The 17,584-nt window shown below is 31.1% G+C and overlaps 1 protein-coding gene across 1 annotated transcript; it reads right to left on the bottom strand.

Moving 5' to 3' along the window:
* Nucleotides 1-1,035: 1,035 nt before the first annotated feature.
* On the bottom strand, nucleotides 1,036-2,511 carry LOC25486104 (probable aspartic proteinase GIP2). Its single transcript, XM_013607298.3, has one exon. It carries the CDS (start codon nucleotides 2,459-2,461, stop codon nucleotides 1,187-1,189), a length of 1,275 nt encoding a protein of 424 aa, XP_013462752.1. The 5' UTR covers nucleotides 2,462-2,511; the 3' UTR covers nucleotides 1,036-1,186.
* Nucleotides 2,512-17,584: the final 15,073 nt, after the last annotated feature.

Consider the following 17,584-nt stretch of genomic DNA (forward strand, 5'->3'; position numbering starts at 1 on the left):
TCATTTTTTTTATAATTTTTTAATAATAGTATCTAATAGGTACTCAACAACTGCAATGGAGACTCTCCAACAAAAGGTCTATATGGGTCCCAAGAATAACATTAAAAAACCAAGATAAATTACAATTGAAAAACAATAGTACAATATCATTGATTATTTTAAGCAAAAGTAATGTGGGGTCCGCTTAAGCATTGAGGTCTTAAATGAGACCCTGGATCTTTGAAGACCCCAAAAAAATTTCTCTACAATAAAAATACCTATTAGATATCAGATCTTAAATAGTTAAGATCATACCATTGTTGATGGTCTAAGGACTAAATCTAAATAAAATTTTGTAAAGACTAAACTTAGGATGAAAATTGCAGAGATTAAAAATATATTTAACTTTTTGTTCAAAAAAATAATAATAATATTTAGCCTGTAAGATAAAAATATAAGCGTAGATGTGTAATGTAAAATTTTCCCACATGCCACCTCTCAATTCAATATTCCTTAATTATTTAAACCTGCTCAGATTCGAATTAGATCATAAGTCTGAAAATGGAACACTGTCCTTGTCATACAGCTAGTTACGATTACGAGTTGATATGATATGTACGATACATCTATTGCTCTAATTTTCCGTTGTAGTTGACTTACTGTTCATACATTGTTGTTGACATACATCATCCAATATTCCACGCATGCACGTACCTAATTTATTTGCATGCACTTATCTAACTTATATATTTCCGTAAAAAAAAACAAACAAAAAAATAACTTATACAATCATTGGAATTCTTTGAACGATTATCTTCTTATGTTAGTAGTTGAAGCAGGTACCTACAAAAGTGTTGGACAGATAAAATTTAGAGCGACATTCTTTTTGGGATAATTTTGTTTTTATTACAAATGTGACTTTTATTACCTTTTATCGAGCAGAGGATGTATATTTTACCAAGAGATTATAAAAATAATATTAATTTTTAATTTTGAGGTAACAATAATATAAATTTATTTATAAAAACAATCACAAATTTACATGGACATGTCGTATCAATTTTTATAAAAATATATTTATTTCTTATTATCATATTCTTTTTAACATAAATTATCACTCAACTAGTTGGTTATTTTTCCGAGTGGGTATACATAGTAGTGCAATTTGATGCTTTATAAACCTATGCCATTAATTCAAGAGTAGAATTTAGGAACAACTTGCATTGTGAACCAAAAGTGAGGAACTAAAGCTCAATTTGGAAGAAGCTAAATCAAACACCAAAAGATTGTCCTCCAATTGATGTCCACCAATAACAATTGAAGCTTTTGTAAATGACATTCTTGGCTCTGTCCCTCCATCAACAATTCCAAGACATGCTACATTTTTCTTCACATTAACCATCAAATTTGCTTCATGAATAGTCCATTGCACTCCACCTTGAAGCACAAGATCAACTCTTGGTACAGAATTTTTAATGCTAGAAGAGTCAAAACATGCCTCAAATGGTGCCACTGATTCCACTCTCTTTATTTTTCTATCCGAAGCCTTCTTGAGAAAATCACGAATAAATGGCTTGTATACAGAACTTTGCAATTCAGTGAAAGGAATTATGGTACTAATTTTGGTGCCACCATTTCCCTTTTTGTCAATAGACAATAAAGAAGGCTTTAAGTTCAAAACATTGCCATCAACCTTCACCTCTTTGACATCAATAAAATATTCAACTGAAGGAACACCTTGAACAGAAACTGCACCTGTTGAAACGGGATTGACAATGAGCGGTGTAGTTTGAACAAATTTGGACAATTCCTTAAAAGGGTCACCGCCAATTGATCCAACAAGCAAGTTAGTGAATCCTTGTTTGTTTGAAGAAGGTAAACAAAGAGAGAATTTGTGTGGAAGCTTGTTTTTCAATGCAAGTTGTGTTGGTAGTGAAAGGTTTGATCTTGAAAGACCAATAATTCCTTTAGTGATTTTTGGTAAGCCGTTGAGTGGTGAATCCTCTCCAGTGAATGATGGAAGTCTATCAATGTCAATGCAACTTGAGAGCAAGCCAGAAACTTTTTGTTGTGAAATGAAAATGAAATCTTCACCAAGGTCACCACCAAAAATGAATTTGGCTAATGAGTTGGTTGCAGTAGCAGGACATGTATTGTTTGTGCAACCAGGTTTGAATGGGCCATTACAACCAATACATGCAACATCTGAACATCTTTCTGAGCCACATGCAATTGGAATGTAGGATGATGAATTATAATGAGTGTTACAATCATACCAAAGGTTTTCTCCAGCAAGATCAATGGCTAGATTGAAATTTGTTCTAGGAGTTCCTATGCCAACTGATGTGTAGAATAGATTGGTTGATGGGTCTTTTTTTATAGGAAGAATGAAGGAGTGTGGTTGAGATGCTGATAAGCAAGAAAGTGAGAAAAGAGATAGTGAAAGGAGGAAGAAATGGATGATAACTGAAGAAGAAACCATTGTGAATGAAGATATGGGATATTGTATTTTTGGTGTGCATAGATCAAGGATTTGAGGCTTGCTTTTATAGATAAAATAGTAGGATAAGGTGGTGATGAAATTGGAGCATATTGTTTATGTCTCTTAAGTCGAATTTGACCACCGTACATTTTACTATGTGCTTTGTCAAATAGGATGGCTAAATGGCTATATGTTATTGACTTTAAAAACTAAAATATATAGTGTGAGTAGAACCTATGATATAATTAAATGTTTTTTTTTTTTTTTGAGGAAATGATAAATGAAAGGTTGTTATTTCTTTTAGAAAGAAAAAAAAATGTTATGTCGTGTAAATTTAACTTTTTTTTTTGTTGGTATTAAAGTTTTATTAACTTTTCTTTTTGAAAAAAAGTAAATTTATTTATTAAAAGGTATGTAATATTTGACATGTTTTTAATTGATAAATGGTGTTGGAGGTTAAAGGAGGAGAGAGGAAGTATGTGGTTTAGAGTTTTAGCTATTGAGAGGAGGGTGGCCCTATTAGTGATGGGGAATAGTCACTTCTTTTTTAATTACAATAAGAGTCTATTTCATTTTAATATTCCGAGGAGATAAGTTTAAATAGTTAAATTGTTAAGGGGATATATAGTTCATTGGACATAATAGAATTATTCTACCTATCAAAGTCTATCTATAAACAAAGTTCATTCAAATAATTCATCAATAACTAATACTATAGTACTTCCTAACAATTTATCATATTGTTAACAAATAATTGATTATGGCAATCACAACTTAATTAAATAATTAATCTAACATAAATGATTGTAATTGAGACGGACACGACTTAAAATGCATCAGCTATCAACAATTTGTGACATTTATGTATGTGTTGAATTCATTCCTTCAAAAAAAAAATGTATGTGTTGAATTCATGTAGTAGATCTGAAATAAACAGAACATATAATCGATTTATTATTAGCAAATGCGAGTTTTATATATCGATTAGCAATATTCATTAACTTTATGTTGAAAATCGATATTTTTTTTTATTTTTTTTTGACAAAAGTTGAAAATCGAATTAGAACGCGGTTCTTGTCACATTCCGAGCTGTCACTTTCATACAGATTGATGTCTAAATACCTTATGGATATGTACAACACAGCTGTTGCTTTGTTTATTTGCCATTGTTGACTTTCCTTGAGACCATTGTTTGAAATGCATAATAGATCAAATGCATATATTGATGCACTATATTCTCTCTCAAATCGTTTTTATAACAAACAATTGTTCATTTATATTTATTGAAATAATGATGTATATAATTTCTTTTACGAACGGACATCTTTAGTATTTAATAAATTTAAAAAGTGAATAACTTATTAAAAAAAAGACCTAGAGGGATATAATTTATCTACAATTTAATAAGTTAATTTTGAATTCGTAATACAAAAAGAAATAAATAATAAAATATATATGTACATATAAATCATTGAATTCAAGTAGAGTGATTTAAATGGAGCAAAATCACGTGTATTTTATTTGTTGAGTGTGACTTAAAATCTCATCACGTGCAAAACATAAGATTTTAGAAAAAGTTGTTTTTGATGACCTCTGCCTCATGCATGGGGAGTGCAATATTGCATGCGAGAGGCTCACATAAGAGGATTTCGACAGTTGTTTCCACTGTCTCGTGAGTTGCACGCATGGAGTCATGTGTGGGGAACATGTCCACGACTTGTTATATAATATATTTATTTTGCATCAGTTCATAGCAAAAATATATGAATTTTAGAGAACCAAAAGACGAGACTCTTGAAAAAAGATTTATGCCTTTTAAGAATTTTTGGGATCAAGTTTTGTAGTTTCTCATATATATATATACACTATCATAATTGCAATATAATTATGTGGTTGTTCACTCATTATTTAATTAGTTTAATCTTGTTATGACCATTTCATATACTCAATTTACATTTTAGTGAAGTTGTTCTGATTTATGATTTTTGTCAATCAATTTATTAAAAATTGAAAGAATCAACTTGATCCTAGACTAGCTTACCCTTCAAAAAAAATTGGCTAGCTTAACTTCTTTTTGTTTTTTTATCAAAGACCAGCTTAAGTTGTGTGAAAGAGAAGCGGGAACAGAAAGTGGTCAAACCGATTGAAGAAATATAAATTTACCGCTTTAAAATTTAAATACCAATTTATAAAAGAAAAGTATTTGGGGTTTTTTTTTTTTTAGTAAATAGACGATTACCTCCCTGAAATTGTAAGTTTCATCAATTACCTTCTTGAAATTAACAAAACTTCAATTACCCCCTGAAATTTCCCAACGTTAATCAATTTACCCCCTCCATCGAATTTTTCTGTTAGCGAACATGACGTTTTGCAAATACCTCCCTGAAGTTTTGTACTTATGTGCAAAATATCCCCCAAACTTAAAAATTTATATTATTTTTTTTCTTAAAGACAAACAATTAACGATTAAATATTAAAGCTAACTATTAATTTTGGAGTTTGGAAAAAACTACATGCATATATACATCAAAATAGGGAAAAATGTGTATTTTTAAAGTGTCAATAATTGTTATTTCTAATAGACAAATTATTATTTTTAGGGGTTTATAGACAAATTAATAATCAGTTTTAAATTTATATTTTCTCCTTCACCATCTTAGTCTTTTAACTCCTCCAACTCCTTCAACAATTTGCTCAAACCATTTAAACTACACAACCCCCAATATTTTCATATGATTTGTTCTTGTTTACACACTTTATTGAAATCTTCATTCTAACTTCTTGTTTGTGCTTCAAGCAGGAACAATCATTCATCGTATACAATATAGCTCACACCACAATACTATCAGACCGACATATCATATGTAGCATATTAAGTAATATTCATGTAAAAAAGACACAAATCATCAGCAAATGAAATATGTGATCGGTATGTATAGAGGAACACTTATTGAGAAATGTCAAACACTTAGACATATATTTCTTTACCTTTGAAATTATCCACAAATCATCCCATTATTATCACTTTAAAAAATACACATTTTTCCCCATTTTGAAGTCTATTTTGATGTATATATGCATATAGTTTTCCCAAATTCCAAAATTAATAGTTAGTTTTAATATTTAACTATTAATCGTTTGTTTTTAAGAAAAAAATAATATAAATTTTTAAATTTGGATGGCATTTTGCACATAAGTGCAAAATTTCAGGGGGATATTTGCAAAACGTCATGTTCACTAACATAAAATTTTTGACGGAGGTGGTAAATTGATTAACGTTGTAAAATTTCAGGGGGTAATTGAAATTTTGTTAATTTTAGGAGGGTAATTGACGAAACTTACAATTTCAAGGGGTTAATTGCCTATTTATTTTTTTTACTAAAGTTGCTCTGTTCTAGGATTCACAAGGAGGAAATAAAAATTACCCAAAGAAGCTACCAATATGTGGGGCTCTTTCAAGTATGATAATATACTCATTATTAAAGAGATTCCTTGAGTCCACTAATGACTAAATTTCCATTTCAAGTTCAACTAATGGAGAAATGTCTTCTGCAACGGCCTGATTATTGTCAATCAAATATGTTATGTACTAGTATTATGAACCCATGCAACGCAAGAGTATAAGGTCTTAAAAATAATTTATGTTAGTTACAATTTACAATCTGTTGTGTTTAGTTGTTAAGTAGAAACAACGTTCAACATTAAGTTATAGTATCAGATTAGAGATTAGACCGACATAAATGCGGTGTATCAACTGTTAAATGCTTCTTTGATAAAGCTAAACAGAAAATCAAAACACATCAGTAATGTTTAATAATATATGGTAATTGAACACACCTGTAATAGTGTCAGAACGTTCTGGCCACTAGAAGTTAGCAGACAATAATCAGGTTGTTCTTTTGAAGATCCAGCTCCGCCAAACACTCCAGACACAAGGTATTTCTCTAAAATCCAAGAATCACTTACTGAGAATATAGGAATCACTTTCTTAAAGTGGTTTATGTGTGTATTCAAAACTCTTCAATGCAAGGAAAGAGATGCTTTACCAAGTATGGTAGCAGCATTAATTTCTGATCTTCTAACAGAACAATCCATGACTGCAAACAATTTATGGCATAGGACAAACCAACACTTACTTCTGATGTGCATTTAACAAATTGTCAAAACAAGTAATAAATGACATTGTTTCTTCATAAGCCCACAGTAGAAATATTCATTTTTTATTGTTAAAAAAAAAGCCCACATTAGAAATAGAAAATAAAAGCACTACTGTCATAACCCATTCAATTGTAGATTTTTTTTTTAATTTCATAATAGGATTCAATTAATTGAAAATTGTTGTTGTTGACACATTTGGTTTGGCTGAGAAACACATGTAAAAGATGAAAATATCCTTCGGCAGTTAACTGCCGAATTATGGAATCGGCTGCAGTTAACTACCGAGGAAAACTGAAAATTTCGGCAGTTAACTGTCGAGAAAACCTCAAACTTTTTTTTTTGACAAAAACCATAAATTGTCATTAATAATATTTGTTGATTTTGAATGTTTCAATCATTATTTTGTACGTTTCAAACAATTGCAGTATTATACTTTTATATATATATATATATATATATATATATATATATATATAAGAATATCATTGAAATCTTGACCAAAAAAATAAAGAGCATTTAAGTCCTCAAAAAAACATTTCAATAAGTGTAAAAATTAAGCATTTGAATATTATTCAGCAAATTACTTAAATAAAAAAAAACTTTGTGCACAATTATTTTAATGTAGAAAATATAACAACATATTATACCTAAAAAAAAATTGTTGTGCACAATTATTTTAACGATTTTTTATTATTATTTTTATTTAAGTAATGTGCAAAACAACTTAATTTTTACACTAATTTAAATGCTATTCTTATTGAGATATATACGCATAAGTATAATATTGCAATTGTTTGAAACGTATCAAAATAATGATTGAAACATTCAAAATCAATAAATATTAATAATGATAATGTATGGTTTTTGTCAAAAAAAAAAAAACAGGTTTGAGGTTTCCTCGGCAGTTAACTGCCGAAGTTTTCAGTTTTCTTCTGTAGTTTACTGTCGAAGTTTTCCTCGGTAGTTAACTGCAGTCGGTTCCATAGTTCGACAGTTAACTACCGAGGGGCATTTTCGTCTTTTACATGTGTTTCTCAGCCAAACCAAATGTGCCAACAACAATTTTCCAATTAATTTGATATTTCAGTAAATGGTGAATGGTGAAGGGTGAAAGATTCAATCAATTTTTGTTTTTTATAGGCTTGCATGTTCACGTTATTTTGAGTATACGAACACAAAATTTAACATGATGAGGAATAAGAGGGAAGGAGAAGAAGAAAAATGAACAAAAAATTAGGTGCAGATGGTTCACTGTTACTAACGGGGATGATCAATTGATGGAAGCATAAATAAAGAACCAAATTAAAACTTTTAATATGAAATAAAGAATTAAGTTAAGGGACTAGATGATGAATTAAGTCATAAATATATAACATGTGCCATTGTATAACGTCATGTGCCCTTATTCTATTACAATTTGGAGGTCAATGAAACACGCTTCATATTATGACCGATTGCTAGAGCTGGTAAAAGAAAACTTTAGAGATAATACGACTGCTAGTATGTCCTCATCAAGATAATTCCGATTGAATCGTTGTAACAGTAAAGGATCTGTCAACAAATACTACCCGCCTAGAGGAGATTTTTGGCATGCATGGGGTCAAAAAAATGTTATCCACCCCAAGTACGTTGAAAACCTCCTTTAGATTGATGATATTTGTCCACCTTTCCTTAACTGTTACCGTGAAAAATCAGAATCTTTTTTAAAAACGAGAATACTGATGATCAACCTATCGATAAAGTTTTCTTCTACTACCTCTGATAACAAGTTATAATACAAAATTTGTCATTCCTCAGAATGGTAGTAAACATTGAGCCATAAGACACTATATTGAAATTTGATTCACAGTTGGTGGTATCAAAAATTATTGGGGAGTGAAAGACGTCATGATTAAATTTATACACATAGAAAAGGAACATGTCCCCCATGAGCAAAACACAAGGGAATTCTATGGTACACTCAAATTCACAGCGAGAGAATCTATATTAGCTTTGAGGACATACAATGCAATATTTGGAATGAAAAGTGATTAGAGATTTCCCAATTTGGGGTATGTTACGAGACACAATTGATTGTGTTGCACAAAAGAGACATAAACACATGATCAATATAATGTACTATTAGAGAATGGATTTCCTTCATATGGGTATTGTTTCTTTTGTAGAGATTTCCCAATTTGGGGTATTGTTTCTCCTGTATTTCTTGTCAGAATCCTAATTTCCAAAGTAGCAACAGAAATTGATACACATCTATGATGCTCAAACCTCAAGATCCTAAATACTTGAGAATCTAATAGTCAGAAGTAGAATGCATGACAAATAACAGCTAAAAGCAAATGAAATAAGTAACATACTGCAAATGGAAAAAGACATCATTACCCAGTTTATGGAACTTTTTCAGCGAAATCTTTTTTCACTTCAAGAAAGATCAGTCGAATAGTTTGAAGAATAATACCAAGTAGACTAAATCAAGTTCCATTTGCTGGATACTAAAAGCAAAGGTGCTTTGAATTAAACAAACTCACTTCAATTAAACTTGAAACTCAAATTCGATATATATCTTATTACCTTATAGTTTTTCCAAACGCAGAAAGTTACAGCTGAGTGGATAGTAACCTCCAAACTCATGAAGTCAATCACCATTCTTCTTATGACTTCATCAGTCTAGTAGATCCCACCTGCGTAGAAGATCCTCTCCGACAAAGTATGAAGAAGCTAACTGTTCTGTCATGAAGACAACACAGAGATTGCTCTTCATCTAATGTGGGAGCTCTCTCTGAGTTCTCCTTTTGACATAACAATAAACTCCCCTCATAACGCAACCAACACTTACATTGTATAAATTGGGGACTTGGAAAATTTTGGGAATGGAACTCCTTGGTGGGGGAATGAAATGCAGCTTTATGGGTGTGGGAAGTAAGATTGGTCTATTTATATGATTGAAAGTAAGGGTGGGGTGGGAGAGGAAAAATTGAATTTTATAAAGAAATTCAACATTAGTTTGTAGTACTGTAGTAGTACATACACGTGCTCATTGAGTAGCTAACCTGTGATAAATTTGCAGATTGCCAATTTTTACAATAAGCAAACTGAGCCATTAAAAGTAGTTTGGTGCCAAACCTAACTTGAAAAAATATATCAACTGTAATTGCAGCTTGTACCTCTAGCATGTGGACTGCACTTTGTCCTTTCCCATTCCTCCAATTTTAATTTTTTGTATTTTTAAGTTTGAAATTATGTGTTGTTTTATTTTCTGGAAATTGTTATATTGAAGAAATTAGCAAGAGGATATGAAGATACATATTGAATTTTGATATTTGATTTTCATAAGCTATATTAAAGATGTTATAAAAAAAAAGTTGCAAATCGTCAACAAAAAAGAAGCTGAACACAACTTATGAAAATGTTATAAGTTGTTTTTATAAATTCTCTTAAACAGTATCACAAATATTTATATCGATAGATAAACTTAAATAAGTCAATGTAAACAAACTCAATGTATTGAAAGAGATTTGAAAGCAATAAACCGTTGTAAAATATTTAGAAACAGAGAGAGAATAAACTTCTCCCATTAATCTTTATAATTTTTCTATCGCATTTTTATCTTATCATGTTTTCATTTTACTTTATACCACATAGTCAACCTAGATATGGGGAATAATTTGATCTTTTACCGGTCATTTTTATCATTGGTCAAATTCCACCTGATAAACCACGTGAAATTTTGGGATCTTGTAAAAAATGTTTGAGTTAAAATCATCAATGTCCATGTATCCAAGAGTATGTAAATATTCCAACTGAAACTTTGAAATTGTTGAATCTGCTTGACGAAACAAACAAATCAGTTACAATGGTAGAATCGGATTAAATCATAATGGTAGTGAACTTTTGGGTCATTGTTCAACAAAGTCATCGATGCAATTCCAATAAAGCATGAGAATCCAAGCAACTAGACTCCATTGTTGTGACGCATACCTATAAAAACCCACCCCGCTCACCAACTTGTTTGTTTTTTTCGATAAATTGGTAACAGACGTGCGTTTGTCTTAAAGTCCGTATTCCTAGCTTCTATTTTATCACGGTGGAAAAGTTCTCAAACGCAAATAAAAGTGGTTGGACGTCAAACCAAACACTGGCTACATCTTGCAAGGGTATATGCAAAAAAGAATCAACAAAACAGTGGATTTGTCTAAGACATTTCCAATTGATCTACTTGTTATCATTAAATACTAAATCATTCATAGACTTCCAAATATACCAACATGTTATCATAAACATAACCCCTTAGAAGAGGTTGCATTGCATGAATAGCGAACCACTTTGCAAATTCAATTACCGAATATAAGGTTTCAGCAGAAAAACGAAGAGTATCCCAAATAAAAGTGAAATAAGGACATTTATGCATAGGTTTTAAAAAATAAACATTTATTTATGCACCCCTACTTTTAGGTCAGCCTGCATTTTAGAAAATGAAAGGATTTCCTATGAATTAAATTTGGACCTTACACTTGATGGTTGGGCTTGAATTACAACTCGTTTCTACTATTCAAACCCCAGTTTTCAGAAGAACAAAATTAGTAATGTTTTGTAATGTTACGCTTGATTATTCTCAAATACTAATATCTAGATCTTTATTTCCACCAAAAGAATATGGGATGCATGAGTACGTGTAGGGAATAAATTTTTAATATTTTTTAGATATCTTTATATTTGAGTTCTATAAACAAACAAAAATTGGAAGAACATTTGATATGCTATGACTCGAGTTATTCATTCTTACATTTAATGTGTGTAAGTTTTATCGTCAGATTTGTTTAAAGAATAATTGGAGCACTAAAATAATAAAAACCATTTTAATTTTCGACAATATACAGTATGTTTTTGTTGTGTAAGTAGTGTGAGTTAGAAGTAATACCATATCAGCGAGAAAAGTAGAAGTTGAGTTATAAGTGAGAGGACTCGTAAACTCGTTGACTTGTTTTGGGTAAAAGTATATTGTCTCTCTCACTTCATGCATAATATGGTGGTCTCTCAAGCTCCTCTCATGACCTAATAGTGGTATCAGAGTCGAGGTTGACTAAGGATGTTCAGGCGGAGGGTTATGTTGATTGTGGCAACAACGATACAAGTACCAGCGTATGAGGATGAAAGAGATTCCGCTTGAGGGGGTGAGTATGATAAATTGATATACTCACACTTGAAGTGAAGAATGTTGTGTAAGTATGAGTTAGAAGTGTCACATCAGTTAGATAAATGGAGGTTGAACATTTTATAACTGAGATAACTTATAAATACATTGCCTTAAAATTTTGAATAAAAATATTGTGTTTTTCTCACATGTGTGATTGTTCTTATCTAACATAGATGAGACTCTTGAACTCCCATCATGACCCAACAGTTTTGAACCCCTACAAATTAGTAGAAATGTAAAGCTACATTAACTAATCAAGTGTAAGTGTAACAAAAATTTCACACTCTACTTTACGATGGTTATAAACCACCACAAAATAGTTTAAAATCCTACAAAATAGATCTATGATTTTTTAAATTCATATGATCTCACTCCAACCCATGATAAGCTCCGCTTCCGCTAAGAAAATACATATATGAATTACTCTGACAAAGATGATACTGAGTAACTCTTTCTCTTTGAGATAATGAAGATTAAAATTTGGGTTAATGGTGCTTTATCCCCCTGAAATATAGGTCATTTTTTGTTTTCCTCTTTGTAAAATATTTTTTTTGATTTACCCCCTGTAAAATATTTTTTTTTTGGAATACCCCCCTAATAGGTCATAAAAAAACGACTTTATTTTTATTTTTTTTTGCAGAATTTTTTTCGTTTTTTTATGACCTATTATGGGGTATTCCAAAAAAAAATTATTTTACAGGGGAGTAAATCAAAAAAAATATTTTAAAGGAGGAAAAATAAAAAATGACCTTTATTACAGGGGGTAAAACACCATTAACCCTTAAAATTTTAAATATATGTATGAAAGAGACGTACAGTGATAAGGATAAAAAGAGAAGATTGAAACTTTAATAAAAATTAATATAAAATATGAATATTAAAAGTCATAGTATAGTAAACTAGAGATTCCCATTCCAAGTTGTTGAATATTCTTTCATTCTGCTCAATAATATATCCTAAGGTGTGGGACTATGTGTGTCATTTACACAATATCAGTATCGATAAATATAGTTGTAAACAAGGTTGTTGCACATGTAAGCAAAAGAATACCATGGATGCCTAACTCTCTATGAACATGAATCGTTTTTGTCTACCCTTTAAAAATTGAACTAAAATATCTTATTATTAGTATCAAACTTTAAGTTGTCTAATGTGTTCCTTCAAAAAAAAAAGTTGTCTAATGTGTGAACAATCATGGAAATCAAATTCTTTTTTTTTTCTTTCGTAGGATGGAAATCAAAATTGTAAGGATTGAGTGATTTGGTATTTTAATTTTTTTCACTAAAGTATTTTAAATTTCTGAGACAAAAATTTAGTCATTTAAATTGAAGAACGTTAATATATTTAGTCTGAAATATCTACTTGTAAAACATCTACATACTGCTTCTATCTCTTGCATGTAAATAAATAAAATATTAAAGTTTTAAAATTATGGTGCTTGATTTGAAAAATAACTAACTTATTTGATTTTTTTTATTCATGAGAATAAATTGCTGTATATTTTACAAATTGAACGAACTAATTAAATCATCCAAATTTTGTTGCCAAAAAAGTTATCCAACAATTATAATTTCAATGACTAATAACTCTTTTCAAAAGAAAAATATATTCTCAACATTGTGATTTACGTTATTATTATTTTGACGTTTGCCCATAGAAAAACAAAAGTCCATCCACGGTTTTGGATTTTGAAAAGGAAAAGACTAGAGCGACACCTTCAATTTATTTGGTTATGTTTTGTTTGGGAGTTTAAGGGAAATAGAAGGGATGATTTTGGGGATGACAAATATATAGAAGAAAAAAAAAATTTATAATTTTTATAGAATGATAAATTAATATTTATGATTAAAATATTTGTGATTTTAAAAATACTATAACAACATAGATTGAATTTGAAAAATTCATATAAACTCTGCAAAAATCTCCCCCAATATAATGACTGAGTTCCCCAAATTAGGGAGTTTTGTATTATGAATAAAATATTAATTCTCAAAGTTTCTCCTAATAATGTCTTCTATTTCTTTCACTTACTTATTTTTTTTTTCCAAAACCTTACCCTCCCCTCTAAACTCTCAAACATAGTCTTAGGATTTATTTTGTGGATGACTAATGTAACAACATAGTTTTTAACATATATTTTTCGACACTCTTTTCGATTTGTTAAAATTCACATAAAACTCATTAAATCATATGGATCCAACATAAATTTAATGAGACGCGTTGTTAACATTACTTCGATTAGAACCCATTTGGGTTGAGCTGGTGGTGTTGGTTTGAGACCTTAGAGTGTGTTCCTCATAAATGTCTTAGGTTTGATTTTCTCATATGTCAATTTAAGTGAGTTAGTTTACCTTCTTAGAATAAAACATTACTCTGATCATTGAATTCCTTCTCACAAACAATCAAAAGTTGGTTGGGCTCCAGTGGCAAGGAACTCCTTTCTAGGACGTACCCGGGGAATACCGGGTTCGATTTCCAGGGGGAACAATACTTGGCCAGTACGCATGCCTCTACGCACGAGCCGGATTAGTCGCCCATCTTTGGTGGATCGAAAACCGGTGCAAAAACAAAAAAAAAAAAAAAAAAACAATCAAGATTAATAAATTCTCTCAAAAAAAATCAAGATTACAACTATTGCTACAGTTTGTGAATGAACACATTGCCTTTGATTCTTCCAAATACTTGCTCTCTTCTAGAAAGCTAAATTTAGAGAGAAAAGACTATTTACATGCTTGATTATACCATAAAAAAATAAAAACCACTACTACCTAAAATGGTCATTATTCAAGACCATTATGCCTTGGGCATTTCTTCCCTTGATTAATAGAATCTAAATATTGTCCTAAATGAGTCATCCAGGAAACATTCTTTGAGATTCAAGCATTCGTTTAAAGAAAGTTGAGGATTATCATTGATAGTTTTCTTTTTTCTGAGTCTATTAGAGAAATTTTTCATCGTACAAATTTGTACAACTCGAATTGGTCTCAAGGGGTGCATAATGGGTTTGGCTAGCGACAAATAAATAAATTATATATAACAAAATAAATTATATATAAAAAATTCAATAATTAAATATATTTCATACCATTCTGCGTTTAATTTTTCACGACATCAATAATAACACAATGTAATTCTTTTCGGATGATTTCTCCACTATAATGTTTTTAAGCCAAAAAGAAGATCTCTTCAAAAAAAAAATTCAAAAAGAAGATTAAATTAAATAAAAAAAAAGAGATACATACCCTGGAGAACATTAGACCTGACCCAAGTAAAACTCAAACGGAGATATATCATTATAAATCAAATCTTAGTGATCAGTCCTAATATATCATAACAAAAAATTTAGGGTTTAAAATTCAACGAATGGATCGACCTCCAATAGGGTATCAAAATCCAAGAGCATAAAGCTCTTTTAAGCATGAAGTATCAGCGTGTACGCAGACAAGACGACTTGAAACCTGCGAATCTCAACAGGTCTAGAAACATTAGAGAGTCGAAGAAGTCCGACTATCAAACACAACCTGTTTCAAACAGACATGTAAAAACTTAGATTGAGGAATGAGTCCTCCGTTAGAAACCATACCTTTTCGAGTTTTTGAGAAGCAAGTACGCAGCCACTGCAAAATGAGTACAAGCATAATAACCCAATCTCGCATCGAACAACAAACACAAAACATAAAGAACAACACACGAAGAAAAAAACAACGCCTCGGTGGCGGAGCTTCGGTCAACAAACACTCAACAGCGCAAGAACACCAAAAAACGTTGAGCTGATTCTAAAATACCCAAATAGCTCCGGATCTAAGCAAAAACCCAAATCAAACCAACGAGCAAGAGCCACATGAAAGTGAAAAGGCAACCCCCCCCCCCCCCCCCCCCCCCTCCCACACACACACTTGTATCATATTCGCTTGAAATCCTTTTGATCGAAACTGGATCTAAATTGAACAACCATGAACAACCCACCACGTCCTTTGCAAAGTCGGCGGCTCAAAAACGGAGACTACAGAGGGTCAAACACAGACGAACAACGACCACCAGTAGGAGAGCAAACAGAATCTGACGGATGTGCGGAGGAAGAGAACCTTTTCACACCACCCAAAACTGAGACCAACATCGCAAAAGGAAAGTTTGGATATGGAGGGTTAGAAAAAATTGAGGTTAGGGCGGTGGTTCAGTGAAGAGAGATGACAAAGGACAATTCGAAGAGAGATAAAGTCCAGTGATATTCTTCCCACAAGAAATGGATTTTCCCACTATAAATAGATTGAAATAGCTTCAATAAAAGGTACACAATTTATGTTCCATTACCTCTCACTACTACTCATTCTCAAACTATTGTCATAGGCATTAGAGGCCTTGCAGGTACCGTTTCACCTCCTCGTGACGAATTGCTTTCAAGCCAGTTCAATCAACTCGGACAACCTTGTTCCCGATCATTTCTAAATTCATGTTTTCTATAAATAAAATCATGTTTTTTCATGATTTATATATGCTTATATTTCTCTGTTATTTTGTATTATGAACCCATGATATTTAAAATGCGTAACTTATGGTATCATATGATCTCAAACCTTCACATCTAAAGTATAAATACTTCATCTTTTACTGAAATTACATTTCATATACTTTGTCTTGCTTTTACTCAGGTCAAAGTCATACGCTTATAAGGCTTGCCTCCAACCTCTCATTCAATTTCTCCCTTGACTCTCCAAATAGGCTATATCATCTGTAAAAAAAAAAAAAAAAAAAAAAAAAATCATACATCTCGATGCCAGCTCTTGGTTGTATTTTCTAGGTACATTCAAAACTAAAGTAATATTGTTATAAGAAAATCGTTGGTGGCCCCATCATGCATCCTCACACTAGATGAAATCCCCTCATACATGTTGTGGATAGCTTGAAAATAAGCAATCCTATAACTCCTTTCTTCTCTAGGGCTTTCCACAATATTTTTAAGTTGTATGTTTTTTTTATTCATCTGATATTGCTCCATCATGCTTCATAGTAAGTAGATCATTTTCATGGTTGACCTTCCAAACATAAAACCAAATTGATTATGAGTAACTCGAGTCTCTTTTGTTAATCTTTGTTCAATCACTCTTTTCCATAATTTAATGGTATGACTCATAAGTTTAATTGCCTTAAAATTTCCACAATGTTGTATACCACCTTGTTCTTATAGATCAAAATTAAAGTGTTTTTTTTTCCACTCATTCGACATTTGTTTTGATATCATAATTTCGTTAAAAGATGTAGGTTGTCAAGCCCAACCAACTTAGCATCACTCATCCTTTTCAACGCTTACTTTACCTCTTAGTTTCAATTTAACGATAGTATTTCTAATTTCGATCATCCTTTCTCATGTCTAGTATTTTTTAACCCGATAACATCTCATATCCATCATTAAATAATTTATAAAAATACTTCTTTCATTTATCTTTTATGTCTTTTTCATAAACCAAGACTTTAGTACCCACTTCATCTTTTAATTGTTTTTCATCTTTATAAATAAAATGAAGACAAAGAGTTATAAAAAATAAACAAAATAAAATGATGACCATAGAGAAAGACTCCACCAAGAAAAAACTTCACCAAAAGAAAAAAAAAAACAAAAATAAAGATGGATTCCAATATTTGAAGAAAGAAAGAATACATAGCCTCTGTCCTGCAAAACCAACGGTGATGATATCATGCCTTATAGTCTGATAATGGATAAAAATCCAAAAAAGGTATCTGATCCTGATTCTTCTCGTGCTATAAGCCATCCTCTT

Source organism: Medicago truncatula, chromosome 2 (assembly GCF_003473485.1).
Source record: "Medicago truncatula cultivar Jemalong A17 chromosome 2, MtrunA17r5.0-ANR, whole genome shotgun sequence".
Taxonomy (NCBI): Eukaryota; Viridiplantae; Streptophyta; class Magnoliopsida; order Fabales; family Fabaceae; genus Medicago; species Medicago truncatula.